This window comes from Centruroides vittatus, unplaced genomic scaffold (assembly GCF_030686945.1).
Source record: "Centruroides vittatus isolate TY-2023 unplaced genomic scaffold, ASM3068694v2 scaffold_2342, whole genome shotgun sequence".
Classification (NCBI taxonomy): domain Eukaryota; kingdom Metazoa; phylum Arthropoda; class Arachnida; order Scorpiones; family Buthidae; genus Centruroides; species Centruroides vittatus.
The window spans coordinates 821427-839806 of NW_027122688.1; the positions used below are offsets into that span (position 1 = coordinate 821427).

Consider the following 18380-nt stretch of genomic DNA (forward strand, 5'->3'; position numbering starts at 1 on the left):
ATCTATATGTAATAAAGCCGATGTCATTTGGCATTTAAATATGTAAGGTTCGAAACTCGGAATATGTACTTCCTAACAAAGAAAAGAATGCATCATCGAAAGTATCGACTTCAAATACCAATTACTCCGAAACTTTAATTTTAATTCTTCCTTCTTGTTCGAGGTGACTTATAAATTAACGCCGCAAGACAGTACTAGCAAACAAAATTTACGTCTTTGATGCGTGTTTATTATCCGTCGGGGATTACTTACCTCTATCGGAGAAAATACAGGCTTACGCATGTTTCGACATACTTAATGGATTAAATATACTATTATTTATCGAAAGGCAAAAATAAATACAAAAGTGTTAACTATATCATTTACTTAAATATATAAAAACGACTGGTTGTAATAACTCACGTGTGCAATCAGGTATATCTACAACCGATGTCCATCCTTCTCGGAACACACAGGTATAGGTAATTTCCAAAGTTCCACTGGGAAAAGTGTAACCGTCCAAGCATCGATAAGTACATTCCCTGTAATTTTAGATCGTACTTATTAAATCTCTATTTGGAAATTAAAAAAATTTGTAAAATAAATTCAATGATTTTAATATATTTTAACCCTAGGAATACGCTTATCTATAAAATATCTTTCTGTCGTACTAGCGTATTCATTGTACGACGATAATCTGTTTAATTCATTTTTACCGAATATTTTCGTAATCCGGACGCAATTTTCTAAACGTGTTTTTAAATCGTGCGCATCACGTTTATGCGAGTGATTACGCTAATTTCAAATATTTTCTTTCAAACTAACGACGTGTTTCACTCTTTTCCCACGATGTTCACTTCTGTTTCTACTCTTAAATTTTGTTTTTACCCATCAAGTTTATTTGTTTGAAACTTTCGTCTAATTGCTGAGTTTTATTTCTTTATTTCCTACATTTGGTTCTGTCGTAGCAACGAATGACGCAGCTTCGTTTCTGACAATAAAATTGTATTTTAATATGTCAACAACAGATAATCGGAATAAGACGTGTCGAATTCAACTCTTCCGCCATTATTTCTTTATTTTTTATTTACCATTTATTTTCAATCGCAACGTTTCTCGTGATTTATTTTCGTACGTCGAGCATCAATTATCTGATCGTCGAAAATCTCAAAGACCTTATTTCTGTTGACGATCGATTGAAAATGTTTCCGAGTGTCAACGAATCCCGAATAGAACTTTTTCACTTCTCAAGTACAATTATGAGATAAAAGAACCAATCGTCGGGATCATTTCTGAAGCATTCGGTCATCTCCTACCCGTAACTGACATTCGGCTAACGGCTTTCATTTCGACCACACATTTTTGCCTTCCCGACTTCGACGTATGGCTGTTGCATTATACTGTACTCCTCCGTGTCCTTGCGTCCTGGAAAATAACTGCTTAAGTAACCAACTGCGGATTTTTGTTTTTAAAGTACTTTCGGGTCGGTTCCTCGCACTGATATCACTGTAGTGTATGCAAAACTAACATGTTAGGATTCCGTACGAAAACGTACTAAGAAAACACGCAACTAATAATAGAGATAATACATTTTACGACGGCCGGATGACAGAAGCGCGAATTCGAGCGAGAAAATCTAGAAATTTTTCGAGTGCGGGAGTTCTAACGCCTTTCCCGTCCGGATATGTCACGCATCGTTTTTAATTATCTCTAAGCCACGGAACGGAGACGGATGATGATATTATTTTTTAACAACGCGTGGTTTACCGACTTAACAATAACAATAAATTTGAAAGTTGTATGTTTTCAATTTAAAACGGTGTCGATATGGTTATTTTTGGCCCTTTTAATGTTTTGGCATTTTTTTATTTACGCGCTCCTAGTATAAACAAACAATTACGTAGATGATTAGAACAGTAATTTTAATACGTTGGTCGTGAGGTTAAATTTATTATTATAACTTTATATATTCGTGATGGAATTATATCACATAAATAGTAACGACTAACTACAGTAGTCGGATGCATTAATGAGTATTATTACTTTTAAAAATTTTCCGGTCACTAAACTATTAAAAATGCAAATGGATAGTTGTAACGACATCGTCTTATCACCGCTGAAGTGAAATTTTTGCCTTTACGTAATACACGGAAGTGGTACTCTCAGATGAAAGGTCGAACCCCATTGTATCTTCCATGAAAAAGAGGTTTGTATTTTTAATAGTTAATAAATAAATAAATTTTAAATTAATTTACCTACAGAAAATAGAAACGATTGTTTGAAAACCTTTGTAATTAAACCCATATGATTTTATAAGATTTTAATTCTATTTTCTAATATTATGTGTCTTCTCGTTTTAATTTAAAAACAAGAACTATTTACATACCCAAAACCCAAAATATATCTTTCTGCAAGAACTTCAATTGTATTATTTTAATTACAAAATGATACGCATATATAAGTTTCTTAAATAATTTTTTCTTTTTATATATAGGCTATAAATAAATTGTATAAAAGTTAATAATAATATTTTTCTAGTTTAATTTAGTATAGTTTATGCTGTTGACGTGCGCTATCAGAGGAAGCGTCAAAATCCTCCCAATGAATGCGGGAGACTTTTATTTTTTTGTAACTCTTTCCGCCCAGTGGGCACCAAGAGGGCCTCTTATAGCAAGCCCATTATGGGTTCGGCCAGGCCCACAATGAGGCGGCCGGGTGGTGAGGAACGGGGACCGACATATTCGGACGGACCACCCCCCGAAAAATTCCTGGGGATTTCTCGACCCGTCCGGATTCGATCCCGGGTCTCCCAGGGCGGCAGGCTGCTAACCTTGACCTCTCGGCCATCCGGCCTACAAATGCGGGAGACTATTTAAAAACACTGGAAAACGTTGCAAAGCACATTTAGTACGAAAAAATGTATATATATTTGCATACATATTACGTATATAATTATAATATAATCATCCGAACAACGTAATTATTTAATTAATAATAGTAATTACGCAAAGAACAAATACATTGGGGGGATTTTGACGCAGACAAAAATATCACGTTTGTGGAAAAAAGTGCACTTCGATAATCAATATAGGCCAAGCCTCCTTTGGTTTTCAAAACGTTCCTAATGTCATCGGACATAGAATTAAAAATGTTCCTACAATCGGGCAATGTTTATTTTGTTCCACTCATCCCGTACTGTACACGTTCCCGTAATTGGTGGATGCTCTCGGGCAGAGTCGCGTAGTCGGTCAAGCGACGTTTAAGAAAGGACTAAATGTGCTCGATCGGATCGAGATCGGCGGATCGAAGCGGCCATTGAAGCAGGCTAATATTTTGATTCCGAAGCCACAATATTGGTTTCCGGATGTATTTCTCGAATCATTTGCGAGGTTCAGCCGAAGTTTTCAACGCGGAAACGTGTAGGTCGGACGTTCGGCGTCGCTTTCTCGCAAGCCTAGAAGTTTGACAAATGCGTTTGGAATGCCCAGCACGATTCCACGAACTTTCCAAGCCTCATTGTCGAACTTCTAGGCTTACGGGAAAGCGGCGCCAACCGTCCGAATTACACGTTTTCGCGTTCAGAACTTCGGCTTCAACCTCGCTATTATCTTGTCGATAAATGAAAGAGCTTCTATCAATGTGGTAATGATCAACAGATTATAACAAATAATTGTCAAGTATCTAAGTAAATAACGCTATTCATTCTATTCAGTACTAACATAACATTCTAGACCCAAAATGAGTAATATAGCCCCATACCGTATGACTTCTACCACTAAATTTCAATGTCTCTGTCATAGACTTCAACGATGTAGTCCCTACCCACTTTCGCTCAACTCTACTAATTTTGGATTCATTTGACCATATAATCCGCTTCCAATCTTCTAAGATTCGGTCTTTATAGAGCTGGGCACAATTAAGAATTTTCTCTTTATGTAATTTGATAAGTTTAGACGTCTGGGTCAAATTGTTACGTTATAAGCATCGGCAGATAGTCGCAGTAGGCTACTCACGTCTGTTTCTAAGCTCCTCTTTATTTGTGAAGATGTATGGTAACGTCCACTCGTTACCAAACGTTTCTGTTTTGGCGCTCAACGTTTTTTTGCTGCCGGCTCTTAAAATTTCAAATATGGTAACTTACTGGTTTTTATTGTGGATACACTCCATCACCCAACACCCGATTCAAATGCTGTTTCCTCAACAAAAAGCTTTTTTCAACGGCTCCACAATACGGAGTTTCTTCTCACTGGAAAACTTCTTCGTGATGTCGTATATCCATCAGCGGCTCAATTGCCTATTTGTACTCTAATATCTCGTTAATACGAACGAAATTACATCGTTTAACTTTGATATTATAACAAACTAATTTATGCGTCAAAATGTTCCCAATGGGACGAGCAGAATTTATACACCGTAGACATTTTTTCCTATTACGTAAGTATTATAATAATATTACAGTTGTTTATTTCAAGTTTCTTTTCCATTCGCGTGTCGAATACATTTTGCTATTTTTCTATAGTACGTACGAATATTGGGAGGATTTTGACGCTTACTGTATAAACAAAATAATTATAAAACGTAGACGACCGTACCGTTGGTATGGTTTATTCTCACAATAGTCAATTGAATTTGCCGGCGGTTTGGGTATGCCGCATACTGTAATTAAAGAAGAAAATATATTTAGCAAATATTGTAAAATATAATTTAATCACATTTTTAATAAATAATTCATTTACAAAAAATATAAAAAGGAATGTTTGTATATTGTAATTCGCAGCATTTATATTTCCACGCGACATTAATTTAGCCATTTCGAGCTGATTTCGTGCAGAAAACTTGCTACGGTTAAAGTCCAGTTTCTTCCTGTGTCGGGGAGAAAATTTGAACCGCGAGTTAAAAAGTTTAAAGTTACGGATGCTGAGCTAAACTCGAGATCTCGCGCATCGATTTATCGGTGATCCCCGGGTTAAAACATAAAATATTCAATTTTATCAAAGCTATTTTCTTCATTTGTTAACGCTTTAAAATATTCTTCGTTTTCTTTGTGCGCAAATTTATTAAAATTGCGGGATTTTTAAGACATCTTTGAAGAGCGCGTCAGACTCTTTGTCTTAGATAAAAGATACGAAAGCGCGCGGACGTTTTCTTTTTACTGTTTCGAGTTAACAATACCCGCCAAAAAAGGCGATAGTTGTAAAGTAAGCCGACGTTTTTCCATTGTAGATTCTAATCAATAATAACAATAATAATAATTTCAAGTAAAAATGCTAATCGTAAAATGACACTGTTTATACGTACGTTTATCCGAAACAATGGATCCGTGTAATTGAGGAATGAATTTGCTATAAAAATATAAACATAAGATACTGTAAGGTTACATATCGTTTACATTAAAAAAATACAGTAAATGTTATAAAATTATTATATATAATAAATGTATATATTGCATTATACACCGTAATTAGTTGCGTACCTATAAAAGTAAGACAATACGCTTAAAAGTTATAATTAATCTCGTAAATAGACACTTAATTTCTCGTTAATTTAGTAAAGAACGTAGACAGAGCAATACTCGGACCAGTTATTTTATTAAAAACTTTCCTGTATGAAAATATGTTTTTGTAGAAATTATCATTTTTATAGCAGTTTTTGCAGTTTATTAAATATACGTATATATAATTACTTGTTTTCAGTTTTATTAAATATAACGTTACGACCGAAATTAAAATCAGTAAAAATTTCTTCTTAACTTAGTATTAATATTTTCTTGTCAAAATGGAAGAAACTGTGGAAATTTTACAAATTACACGAACGGAAATGCCAGAATTTATGGGTAGAGACCTAAGTGTTTGAAATAGCAACAGGTTTACAGATTCGATAGTACTATAAAATCTTATACGAGGTACAGTACTTTAATCGAGAGGAAACGTTAACTCCGACTTAATGAATCGTCAAACACCTGATGCTGACATATGTTTATTAAACAAACATTAACGTTTTCGACCCAATATGGCCATCTTAATATACAACCGTAAGTATTTTAAAGAGCTCACTGTGATGTTAAGTTGTTAAGTCCGATGTTTAAGTACACGACCAGAATACACTTAATTTTCGACTTTACCCGACGCCTGTCCAAAAGGGCTACTTATCAAACTTCAGAAAAACGGTGGGAAGTAGAGAAGCGAGTGATTAATATTTATTCATTTAAAGGGTTAAACACTAAATTTCCGGTGCTGCGGTCAGGTAAAGATAAATTTGTGGTTTAAGATTATTTGAATGACCAAAGACAAATGAATTTTAATGGTAAATAACAGAATATTAGTTGTAAAACGACCCAGCGTTATTAAATGCGGAGGGCTTATTGATAAATTTTCGAAAAACAAAATTTTTGTATTTTATGGCAACGGAATAAGTGAAGGAGTGTACTTTATACTGTATGCGCTATGCTTTAGGCAATTTTGTTGTCCTGGAAAGATTTAAAATGCGTACGCTTTGATATGACGCTAATTATTTATACACTGCTAAAAGTCAGAGATTGTTTCTTCGGACGTAATTAAATACGCAATATGGCGCAAAACACCGCCACACTTTAAAAATCGCTCTACCGTAAACTGCGATAGAAACGAAACAAAACGAATGTCGTTAAAGTCGGGGCGGATTACCGGGACGTGGTCATTTTTTCTGCTCTCTAAATTTACGTCACTCCGCCGACGAAACGTTCCGGTAGAATGCTTTTTATTTTACCAGTAATTTATTCCGTACACGTCGGATGATAGAAACGACGTCCTAGTCGGCCAATGTTTTCGGCCCCCGGACAGGGGGCCGAAAACATTGGCGCCATTAGCAAATCGATTATCGGACCGAGGACCGAGGTTGCCCTGCGAGTTATCGATATACAGGCAATAACAAAATTATAAGAAATAACAAAAACGAGGACCCAGCCTTACCCCGTGCGCCTAATATCAGTTGGTTCAGGGCGTGTTTCGCAAAAGCCTGTCCCCACTGTCGGTTAGGACACTGGCCTTTAACTTGTCCGGAAATAAACCCGAAATTCCAACCCGGGTTTATTTCCGAGAGAAATCCGTAAAACGAGACGGGGAGGCCCTACGCCTCTATAAAACGTTGCCATTACCTATTACGGTGTCTTCTGTTCTTTATAAGTTTGAAGATGACGACGCAAGGGATCACTGGTGGTCTAATCCGACGATTCCTATTCGAAAATAGACGTATCCCCAGGGGTGGGCGTAAAAAAGATTAATAATGAGAAATATAGCCTACTATAAGAATATTCGGGTTCTGCGTCCAGGCCTGTAGTAACGTCACAGCATTCCATCATTAGTTTTAAATAAGAATATAATTATATTTTCGTTATATTTATTTGTGTCCTTCCTCCAACGGCTCTCGATTTAAAAAGGAAAAAAATTACATAAAATTGTACAGCGCTGTATAATTGACGAAATGGCAATTTTTGACGAACACGCGAAATAAAACTTAGAAAAATGGACTGCCAAGGGGTAGGCGAGGAAGAAAGTCTGGGAACTGCTAGTCTAATCAAATATAGATTTCTTCTCCAGAGTATTTCTACGTTATAAATAGAAAATTAAAAATTAGCTCTTTCATGTCTACATGAATAAAATTTTATTTCATTTCTTGTAAGAAAAGTCTTAATTAATCTATTATTGTTAAAACTGTTAATAAACTCGATTTTATTTTTCTTCGTAAAGTCGAAAAGCGAAAACTTAGTAATTTATTAATATTTTACAGTCAAACCTGTTTTTATGCGGGGGATAGGGACCGCATTAAAAAAAACGCATTAAAAAAAATCTCACGAAACTTCACGAATGGCTGTAAATAATAGTTTTCGCAACACAATTAAAAAAATAATTTTTTTATGCGGTCAACAGGGACCGCATAAAAAAAGTCTCACATAGAAAATAACTCAAAACCGTACGAAATAGAATTTATTGACAACAGATGTCAGCACTTGACTGCATCGTCTGGTCTATCGTCTGTTTTACATATTTTTGTCCAGGTGGTGTTTTGTTGACTTAAAAAGTAAATTATTTCATTTTTCGCATATTCATGCAATAATATTACTATAATAAGTGCATTTATGCTATAATAAGTTTATTTAGCTATAATAAGTCAACGTGAGACATGACGAATCGCACGAGACTAGTCGCTAACTATACCGCACAAATTAAAAATTCGCATTAAAAAAATCGCACAAATAAAAATCGCACATAAAAAGAGCGCATAAAAACAGGTTTGACTGTATTTTGTCGACGTGTTTATTGTAATGCTAAAAATTTTGTGACCAGCCGACGCCTTTTTGTATTTTCTCGGATGGGATTTTCTGATATGACGAAAATGTTTATAAACCGATGTAAAACTTTATTTCATTTTAAAATAAAATTTATTTATTTTATAACCATTGTTTGTGAATTTTTGCCGTTGTCGTTTATTAAGTAAATAAACTTTCATGTATTTTAACGAAATTGGAAAAATTAATTAATTTATATATTCCAGTTTATTATTATAATTCCGATTATAGCAAAAATTGCAAAAAAAAGAAAAAAAAATTATACCGGATTCGACAATTATTTTACTATGAATAACGTAATCTGTAATAATCATCATAAGTATAAAGAAAATTCTCCACTTCCCACGCATTGTTATATTTCCAGGAATTAACTCAGTTACAACAGAACTTCCCTGAGTTGGTATCTCTACGTTGACGTGGTGAAGGGACTTGTGTGTTTCGGCAACCTCTAGAGCTATGCCGGAGATAGTTAGCTATCGACAGGGTCTCCCAAGCCGCATTAGTCTTCGTGGGGTAGGAGCCAGACTAAGAGATATATCTAGGAAAAAAAAAACACTTCCATTGAAACCCCGATAGGGGGAAGCAACTCTTATCGATACTGGCCTGAAGCAGAACTCGGAGGAAAATGGAATGGCTCGGGTCCGGACAGCTACATGCCAGGTCATATTGATTGGAAGATTGTAGCACTGTTATGCAGATAGCAAAGAGATACCACTACATTACCCTCCCGAGTATACCTACAAATACCGAAAACTCGACAGAACAAATTATGACCCCAACTCTCCGTCAGACCGTAAATGGTCAGGGGGTGCTAAGATTCTGCGGAAAGACCAATATTGATACTCGAAATGCGAGGAGTCTATATCGAAAAGGGAAATTGCATAATGTCATAAAGGAGATGAAAGAATAGAATCTTGACATCTTTGGAATTAGCGAAGTGAGATGGATTAATTCTGGTAAAACAAATGTTGAAAACCCCTCTGTTAGGCATTCGGGAATTAACACACACAATAATGGATTGGCCGTTATAATGAATGAAAAATCGCAAACGCAGTGGGGGGTTCTGGGCACAGTCTGACAGAGTAATAACTGTAAAACTCGACACAAAATCCTTTAAGCTTAACATAATTCGAGTTAACGCACTTACAACGTATGCGTATGACCAACACATAGAATAATTCTATGAAGAAATACAAAATGCACTGGAAACCACTAAGCTACAAGAACTCGCCATTATAATGGGAGATTTAAATGCAAAAGTGGACAAGGGTAGAGAGTTGGTGATAGTAGAACCATTTGGTCTAGGGGGAAGGTATGAAAGAGGAAACACACTAGTGGAATTTTGTAGTAAATACAACTTATCAATAGCAAATATCTGGTGTGATCAACCAAAAAGGAGACTATATACAAGAAAAGCGCCTTCTGATAACACCGATAACATAATTAGAAATCAAATAGGTCATCATGGTCAATTAAAAGTTCGAGAACATGGTCATTAACTATAGACGTCAAGAGTTTTCTTAATGCTACAGCCCATTGACGTGTATACACGTCAAATTTTCAAAAATCGTTTCTATTTTCCCTATAGACGAGATAAGTCAGGAAAGGCTTTTGATACATTCTATTGGATGTCGTTTATGACCTCAGCAAGTTTTGAAATTATACATCCAATAGAAGTTTATATTTTGGACCATTTTTTCGGTCCCCACCTATTGAAAGAGTATTCATGATCGAAAATTTCGTAATGTATTTGAGTATTCACGGTAAATGATGCACATCTGGCTAAAAGCCAGTCTTCCCCTGAAAGTTACTTGGGAATATCCCGCCAGCTTAGACAAACAGCTGTTTTCAAGGACATTAAGCATAGTACACCGAACTGCGGCGCGTGTCACGTGATCCGTCGCGATTTTTTGTTATGTGACAGATAATTCGTTTCTAAATAATACCTAACAAAAGAAATAAAGTTTTATGCTAAAATCTTTTAGAAATGTATTTCATAAATTGGTGTATTAAAATGTTTTTTTATTTTTGTGGGTGTTTTTCCTGTAAAACACAAAAAAACAATGTTAGGTTAATGATATTAGTCTCAACATATAATATAAATGATAAGAAGAAACTGGTATAAAAATTATTAGAAAATAACGAAATACATTCGAGTATTTACAGTAACTAGTTCTGACGTGTGTAGAAAACTTACACCCCCTCAAGCGTTGTTTTGGAACATCCCGCGAAAAGTTTACAATCAGCTGTTCTCAAGGTCATCCAGCTGTGTATCTGCCTGTGCTAGGTGTCTCCTTGCCAGTTTTGTGTTATATGAAAAATAATAAGTTTCTAAATAATAGATAATAAAATAAATAAAGTTTTATACTAAAACTTTATAGGAATTCATTTTATAAAATGGCGTAATATAAATTATTCTGATTTTTCGTGGGTTTTTTGTAAAGCTTTTATGTCAGCATATAAAGCTAGAAACTAATAATTATAAAATAAGTATTATTGTGATATAAGAAATTGTTTGTACTGTACTTGTGTAAAAATTCTTTTTTGTACTAAACGAACTGCACCCTTGTATAGCCTTATGGTGTCAAATTTCATTGTTTACAATATACTATTTCTCTCTTCATGACAAAGTCCAGGGGGTAGTGTGGCTCAAGCAATGTAGGACAGATAAAAATCTTTCTCTGATAATAAGATAATGAAAAATATTCATATACAGAATTTTCATAAAAACTCTGCGTTCTTCTATCAAAAACATGATGTTTTGCAGGAAAAGCATGTTTACAGATGCAAATGTCGTTTCAAGTGTTGTATCTCGCTTCAAATTCGCGCTATATTCAGTCTGTTTTTTTCGTTTACTAGCAAAGTCATATTACAGTTTACCGTAGTTTTGTATTTTGTTATTCACGAATTTAAAATTATAATAAAATTTTAAATTTCCGAACTAAACAGAAAACAATTTATTTATTTATATAAATTCGCTAAAATATCGTGCATTTATTAGTTACACATATCTTTGGTTTGAAAAGAAAACAAACTGCTAGCTACAGCAAGTGAGAAGTTATTGCCATTATTCACACTACTTCTCTAATTACTCTCCTAGGAGGGGAGTGGATGAGTCATCTGAGGGTCAAAGTCAACAAAAGTTTTTTTAGTGATAATGTATAAGAAACATTATTTTTATATTATTTCGGCAATTTTTACAATAATCGACTATACTACGCAATTTTACATGCAATTGTTTACATATTTTCTCATATTATGTAACAGCGAGGGGAAATGTTTACTTTCACAAATAATTTATATCTTCACATTTCTAAAATAATGTTTACTCACCTAAATACTCTCCAAGAACAATAAATTAGCTAATTAGAGCTAAAAAACGATAGAAACAAGCAATTTTATAACGATTGTTTACATATTTCAAAGACTGTAGCCTGTGTGATGTTTAGGGCGACAAGTACAAGGTCCAGCAAGCACGATAGTAGAAATAAATAACTATATTTTATTCACGTGACAAAGTAATTTATTTTCGCTCTAAACAGGTTCTTTGGATCCCAACAACTACAAGTAACTACTATACACACACACGTTACAATCTATACTAACGAACAAAAGATCAACGAGCGCGACAACTATACGCGGGCCGAAACTTACAAACTAATACTTATGCTAATTATAACTAAGGAAAGAAGAGAAGATGAAAAATAGAAGAAAAAGAAAAAAGGTAGAAATACCCGGAACTTTCCTGTTTTTTTCAAAGACTTGGGTGGGATACTAGTTTGATGTTTTTCTTGAGGTGAATGTTGCTCCTCGTGTTATCCGTCGGCACTCTTTTCAATTTTTCTCGCTAGCTTCCTTGGGGTGAACGTAGCCTTCAATCGTCTCAAATTCGATCGGGTGGCTACCCTAATTCCGCCCTTATTCTTCAGAATTCGAGTATAAGTTTCTTTATCGAAACCTAGTTGTCTCCGATTGTCGTGCTAGCTATCTCGTGCTTTCCTTCTCTCCGTCCGTCCTCGTTGAGAGTTCTGACCAAAAGTGTCTCTTCCCTTTGTTCGTCAGCCCCAGGGCCTTGCCTCACCCTTTGTTTACGTACACCTTTCTTGGAATTGGTAATCCCACCCAAGGGATAATGAACCAGAAAGACAAAGCAAGAAAGTTCTAGAAGATGAGACAAAGAATAGAAAAAGGAAAGATACTAAACTAAACTTAAATCTATATTTACAACAAAAATATATAGCGTACAGCTACACCTGAGAGGGATGGTACTTAGTGGAAATTTGAGCTCCACTGTTTTCACAGGTGGATGATTCGTCGATCTAATATCAACATAGACAGAAAGTAACCGACTACAGTGTAAAAGAAGTTGACTATCGATTTTATCAGCCAATAATCTGCCTCCTCACCCTCTAATTGCTTTACAATGGAAGAGGACGGTATTTCGCGAAATATTTATGGTTCAGAGGTGGTGACAAAACATTTATTGGTTGAGTCAGTCAAAAGACACATACAAACAAGCAAATCAAAGCTCAGATCGCTACAGACTTGATTACAGTTTGTACAATACTCCTCCTTCCCATGTTATATCTATAGAACAACCTTCTTTTGTTTATTGGATAAAACAAACTGTCGGTCACATGCTTGTTGAGCTGTAATTGATACATTATAGCTAATTGACTATCCTTCGACAAATAAGCTTCGATTCGGGTTTGTGGGGTGGGAATTTTCAAGCAAAAAGCCGTGCCTTCTCGAAGATACTTTGTCAGCTATAAACATATGCAACCAATCATAAATCATTACTCTCATTTATTTTTACTCGAGTTTATTAAATTTATATGTATATTCATACTATTTTACGTTTATAAACGTTATTTCAGAATCATCCAGCCACAAGTCTTTCTAAAAAACAAAGTAATTCCGGTTTATTGTGGTACTTCCGTAATACATAAAAAAATAATACATGTATAGTAGTTCATATAATAAGGTAATAATCGCTTATTATAGTGCTCTGTTATTATAATAGTATAAATAACATAAACAAATTCAAATACACACCATCGATGCACAAATGTGTGTTGACCTACTTTTACAACTTCAACCGCCCCCCTCAAACTAGTGGCGTTGTAAACTATAAGCTATATTGTATGTCTACGTCAGTTTAGTAAGCTGCGTGATTTTTTTTGAGAAAATATACCTGTCTACGTAACATATAACAGATTGATCGAATGTTTATACGAAAAACTTTTTTGATTTTTTCAAGTCTTGAATTTTATAAATTTTTGAAAACATATATATATTATACTCAACAATCATAAACGGTGATATGTTATTCATATTTCTGTAAAATTATTTACGTATAAAGGCATTTAGAAAGAACTTCCAAACACCTGCATGTAATTCTTAGATGAGCAACTTGTAATAAACATTTGCTAAATGGAAATGTGTATTGTACAGTAAGTACAAAAGTTTCCGATAGCAGGTGTAGCGCTGCCTGTGCCAATATCTTTGGTCTTAGTCCGAGAACTCCAGGTCTGCTTAGACTGACGGAAAGACATTTCCTGGACCTTCTTCCGGCGACTGACAAAAAAAAAAAAAAAAAAAAAACTCCCGCTAGACGCTGTGCCGTATGTAAAACTAAGCATGACGGTGCAGGGAAAAGAATAGAAAAAGAAACCCGGTATTACTGTCAAATTTGTGATGTGCCATTGTGTCCAGCACCCTGTTTTAAAATATACCATACAATGGAAAAATTTTAAACAAACTTTACTCTTTTTTATACCATAAATTTTCTTACGTCTTAGATCACAGTATTTTTTGAAAACTTTCATTATTATCACTGTAAATAATTTTGTAGATATTGTAAATAATAATAAGATATATACTTTTATTCGTAATTATATGACTTTTATTCACTTTTTTATATTATTTAGTTGTGCAAATGTATCACTTTATATCGCATTATTGTTTTTTATATTTGGTATATAATCACAGCAAATATATAAATAATATTGTATTTTATTATTTTTTTCTATGTTTGGTATATATTCATAGCCAATTCATAATAATGTATTTTATTATTGTTTGCTACATTCAGTAAATATACAGAGTACTGTACATTCACGTATGATAGTATAATATTGTATTTTATAATTATGTTTTATTCTTTTTATTATTTGTAATGATTTAAAATATGTCTTTGTCAATAAATTTATTTTCATTTTATGTTTTGTCATGTTTTCGTTTTTAAATTATTTTTAAAGATAAACGACGAATGGCAGCTTTCCAGCATGACAGAAATATTATGCAAAGAAGCCACCGTTTCAGGCTCTGAGGCCCCTGTAAAGTTGGCTATCCATAGGAGAAGGTGCCATTTAGGAACCAATTTTTACAAATTGATAAAAATTCGAAAAAACAACTTTTTTCAATTCAAATAAATAATATTTTTCAATGGTATTTTCAATTTTTTTGTCGAAAAAGTTACTTCAATAGTAATTAAAGGAGCCAAGGGGTTAAAACCAAAACTTACCCGAGCGCGGATTGCGGCTCTGATCACAAGTTGTTAGTAAGCAATCTTAATTTAAAACTAAAAATAACTGAGAAACCCCGAGGTTCAATGGCAAAGATTGAAATCGGCAATTCTCAATGCAGCTGAAAATACAATCGGATATAAAAAACCGGAAAAGAATAAGCCATAAATGACAAATGAAATCTTTCAGTTTATGGATGAAAGAAAAAACATTAAAAATAAAAATCATCAAATGTATACGAATATACATAGACAACTACAGAAGGAAATTGTAAGAGCAAAAGAAAACTGGCTAAAATTAAAATGCGAAGAAATGGAGTTACTGGAGAGAGACCATAACTTCAAAGAACTACATAAAAGATTACGGAAATAACAGGAAAATTTCCAGTAAGAACAGGATGTCTGAAAAAAAGGATGGCAAAATAACAACAGATATGGAAGAAATGAAAAAAATCATGAGTATTTTTCGCTGCTTCTGAAGATTTGTCTCGAGATATTAACTCTCGAAAATAAATTTGAAAATTCAGAACTATATCGCCCTACGGCTGGAGGAAAAGGTGATCCCTACTTGGCCAACGACAGAACAGCTACGAAGTGGCCAAAATTTGGCAGAGGAAACAAAAGTGAAATATTGAAACATAATAGAAATTAATTTACAACGAGTTCTTTATTTTAAAAAAAATCTGGCAACAAGTTACGTAACTTTCTCGGCTATTATAAGATTTTATAAAATAGCAAAGAACTTAATTTTGAGGATAGTGATGAGTTTTATAAAACATTGTATATGCTAACGAGTAAAACTTTCATTAAGCCCAACCTCACGCGAGATATGATAACCATCCTTCATCTCCTCTCCCTTCAGCTTTCATCACTGGAATTTAATAGCATCAATGCCCCTTATTTACAAGCTACCGTTCCAAATTTCGTTATGTAATCTTCACCCCATCCTTAGATATTAAACGATATATAGGCCAACACACGCACATGCCCATGCATCCACGGAAATTTTCGCGTTTTTTGGCTTTTTTATGTTCAGAAGGTCTCAAAACGTGGAAATTTGCAAAATCTCGGAGAGTCAAATTTGACACGATTCCAATACTTTCCCTCGTTATGTATACATAACTATACTCCAATAACCACCACCTTATAAGTTGCTGAGGGAATTTTAATTAAGAAAACTAACGTTTTCGATCTATTCCATAGATCATCCTCAGGTTCGAACTGAAGAACAAAACAAAAATTTTATTATCTGTTAAATGATGTTAGCGTGTACTAATAACCTTGATATTGTTTTATGTTTGTTAGTTTACATTTATGTATTTTTTGCGCTTTAATTCTAATTTTAATTAGTTGCTCCGTTGTCGGTTTTTTGAATTTAAATATTTTGTGTTCCATTCTTTGGAATTATTTTTATTTTTGTTCGTCAGTTCGAACCTGAGGAAAATGTTAGTTTTCTTAATTAAAATTCCCTCAGCAACTTATAATGGTGGTTATTGGAGTATATATATTTTTGCTGAGTACGTTTATGTTCAGTATACATAACTGCCGAGAAAGTACAAAGGAAGTAAACTTCTCAAATGTTAAAAATACGTTGAAAAAACTAAATACGTCTTCCTATATAATCAACGCCTTTTTGTCTGTGTCTTAGGTTAACTAAAAGTTTTTCTCATAAGTCTAGCCAAGAACAGACTTATTGTATATGGGGTACTAGCCAGTTTTTATTCAACGATTAAATTTCACAATTAAAAGTACTGTGTGCATTTCGATATTGCAACGTTTTGGCTTTCTTTGGCCGATTTTAATTTACAATTTTTTTTTCACTCACACATAGCGTCATTAAAACCAGTATTTCTGTTCTTTACAGTATCATCTAAAAACATAATCAGTCACCATAAATTAATTATATTAATTAAATCTATACGTTTACATGTTTGAAAATTTTACATTCCATTTTTATAATTACAGTAGAGCATCGATTATCCGACCCCCGATTAACCGATAAGTCGGTTAACCGACCGCGTTCTAGTCTACAAACTCAAATGTCCGCTAGTGATGTGGCGCTACAATATTTGGTTATGTCTTGGCTACTTTAATATTATTTTTGTTAAATTTTTGCATGTTTTAGCTGGCAGCACTGGCTCGACCATGAAAGAGAGGCTAGTATTTAAACCAGGCCTAACACACTAGACTAATAATGTATTTTTTCATACTTTTCGGTTATCCGACTCATCAGTTATTCAACCAACCCCAGTCCCCAATTGAGTCGGATAATCGATGCTCTACTGTATTATCATAGTTCTAACAACCTTTACGAAATGTAAATCCTACGGGTGAATTTTGTTGTAACTGTCCCTCTTCGACGCGCATAAACACTATAAGGACACGCCACTTGCTTTCCAATATTTGCGACACCTATATTTTAATCTATAATCACTAACTGACCTTTTTAACTAATGATATTTTTGTTAACAGCTATTCAATACTGACATTCTTTTATTATCTCTGGTATTTTAGTATTCAAATCTACTAACTCTTACTGTCTACATTAAGCATCGCCGCCCTGTCTCTTTTTCCACATTTTATATTTAAATAATCCTGTCTCCATTTGTCCATTGTGTCCTTAAATTATTGTTTATTTTTCGATCTTTACAGGTAACTATTTCCAAATGGTCTAACAATTGCTTCCATACGTTTAAGTTCTCTTTTTAAAATTTTAACGAAACTTAAACTTATTTGACAATGTGTCTCGTCGCCGAATAGTGTTGTCTGGGATACTACTTTCTACGGGTCTACAATTACGAGTACGTATCATAGTCCTGCACGAAAGTTTCATTGTTCTAGTTAAATTTGTAAACAAAAAAAGAACTTTATGTTCAAAAATTTAGTCATTTTTAAAAATTAAAAACAGGCACAAAGAACATTCAATTAATTTCTGAAAACACAGATGCAGGATTTGGCAAACAGCATAAAAGTCTTGGTTGAAATACGAATTTTGAATTTAATATAAAAGTTATCAGAAAAATAGTACAATGTGAGCGAATCTAAAAGACTTTAAGCAAAAACTCACTTCCAGAATTGAAAATAATTTTTTTGGATACGAAATTAATCGAAAGATAAAAGATTTATCTCCACACGAATAGCAAATATTCGAAAAGAAATTTTTAAATCTTTATAACAAGATTTGATTTGAATGAAAATCTTTCGTCCAAAATTTGTCGTTTCTCGGAATTGATAATACATTAAGAAAACAGCCAAATTTTCAAATATTTGTTGAAAGCGTAAAACCGTTGAATAGTTCTAACATACATTTTTAAAGAAATCTTGTTTATTAATTTAACGAACATTTGAAATAGCTCGTGTCCTTCTAATCCCACTGTTTACTAAAGTTCGGCAATTACTGATAAGCAATTTTAATTTCTAGATGTTTTATTTAAACGCATCTCGGATCCAACATTTTCGCAGATCCTTCCTCGGTAATATTTATGCAAATATTTTTACAGTAGGTACCATCTATGACAAAGACCGCGCCAAATATTTGTAACCGTCTAAAAT

At 33.8% G+C, this 18380-nt stretch overlaps 1 protein-coding gene across 1 annotated transcript in view; it reads right to left on the bottom strand.

The window, feature by feature from the left end:
- Positions 1–18380, bottom strand: part of LOC136987494 (mucin-6-like) — a 294367-nt gene that overhangs the window by 271527 nt on the left and 4460 nt on the right. The window contains exons 2-4 of the mRNA XM_067285227.1: positions 5278–5321; positions 4572–4635; positions 403–521 (exon numbers count right to left, since the gene is read on the bottom strand). Coding sequence (XP_067141328.1) covers positions 403–521; positions 4572–4635; positions 5278–5321 — 227 coding nt within the window. The remainder of the gene's footprint in view (positions 1–402; positions 522–4571; positions 4636–5277; positions 5322–18380) is intronic.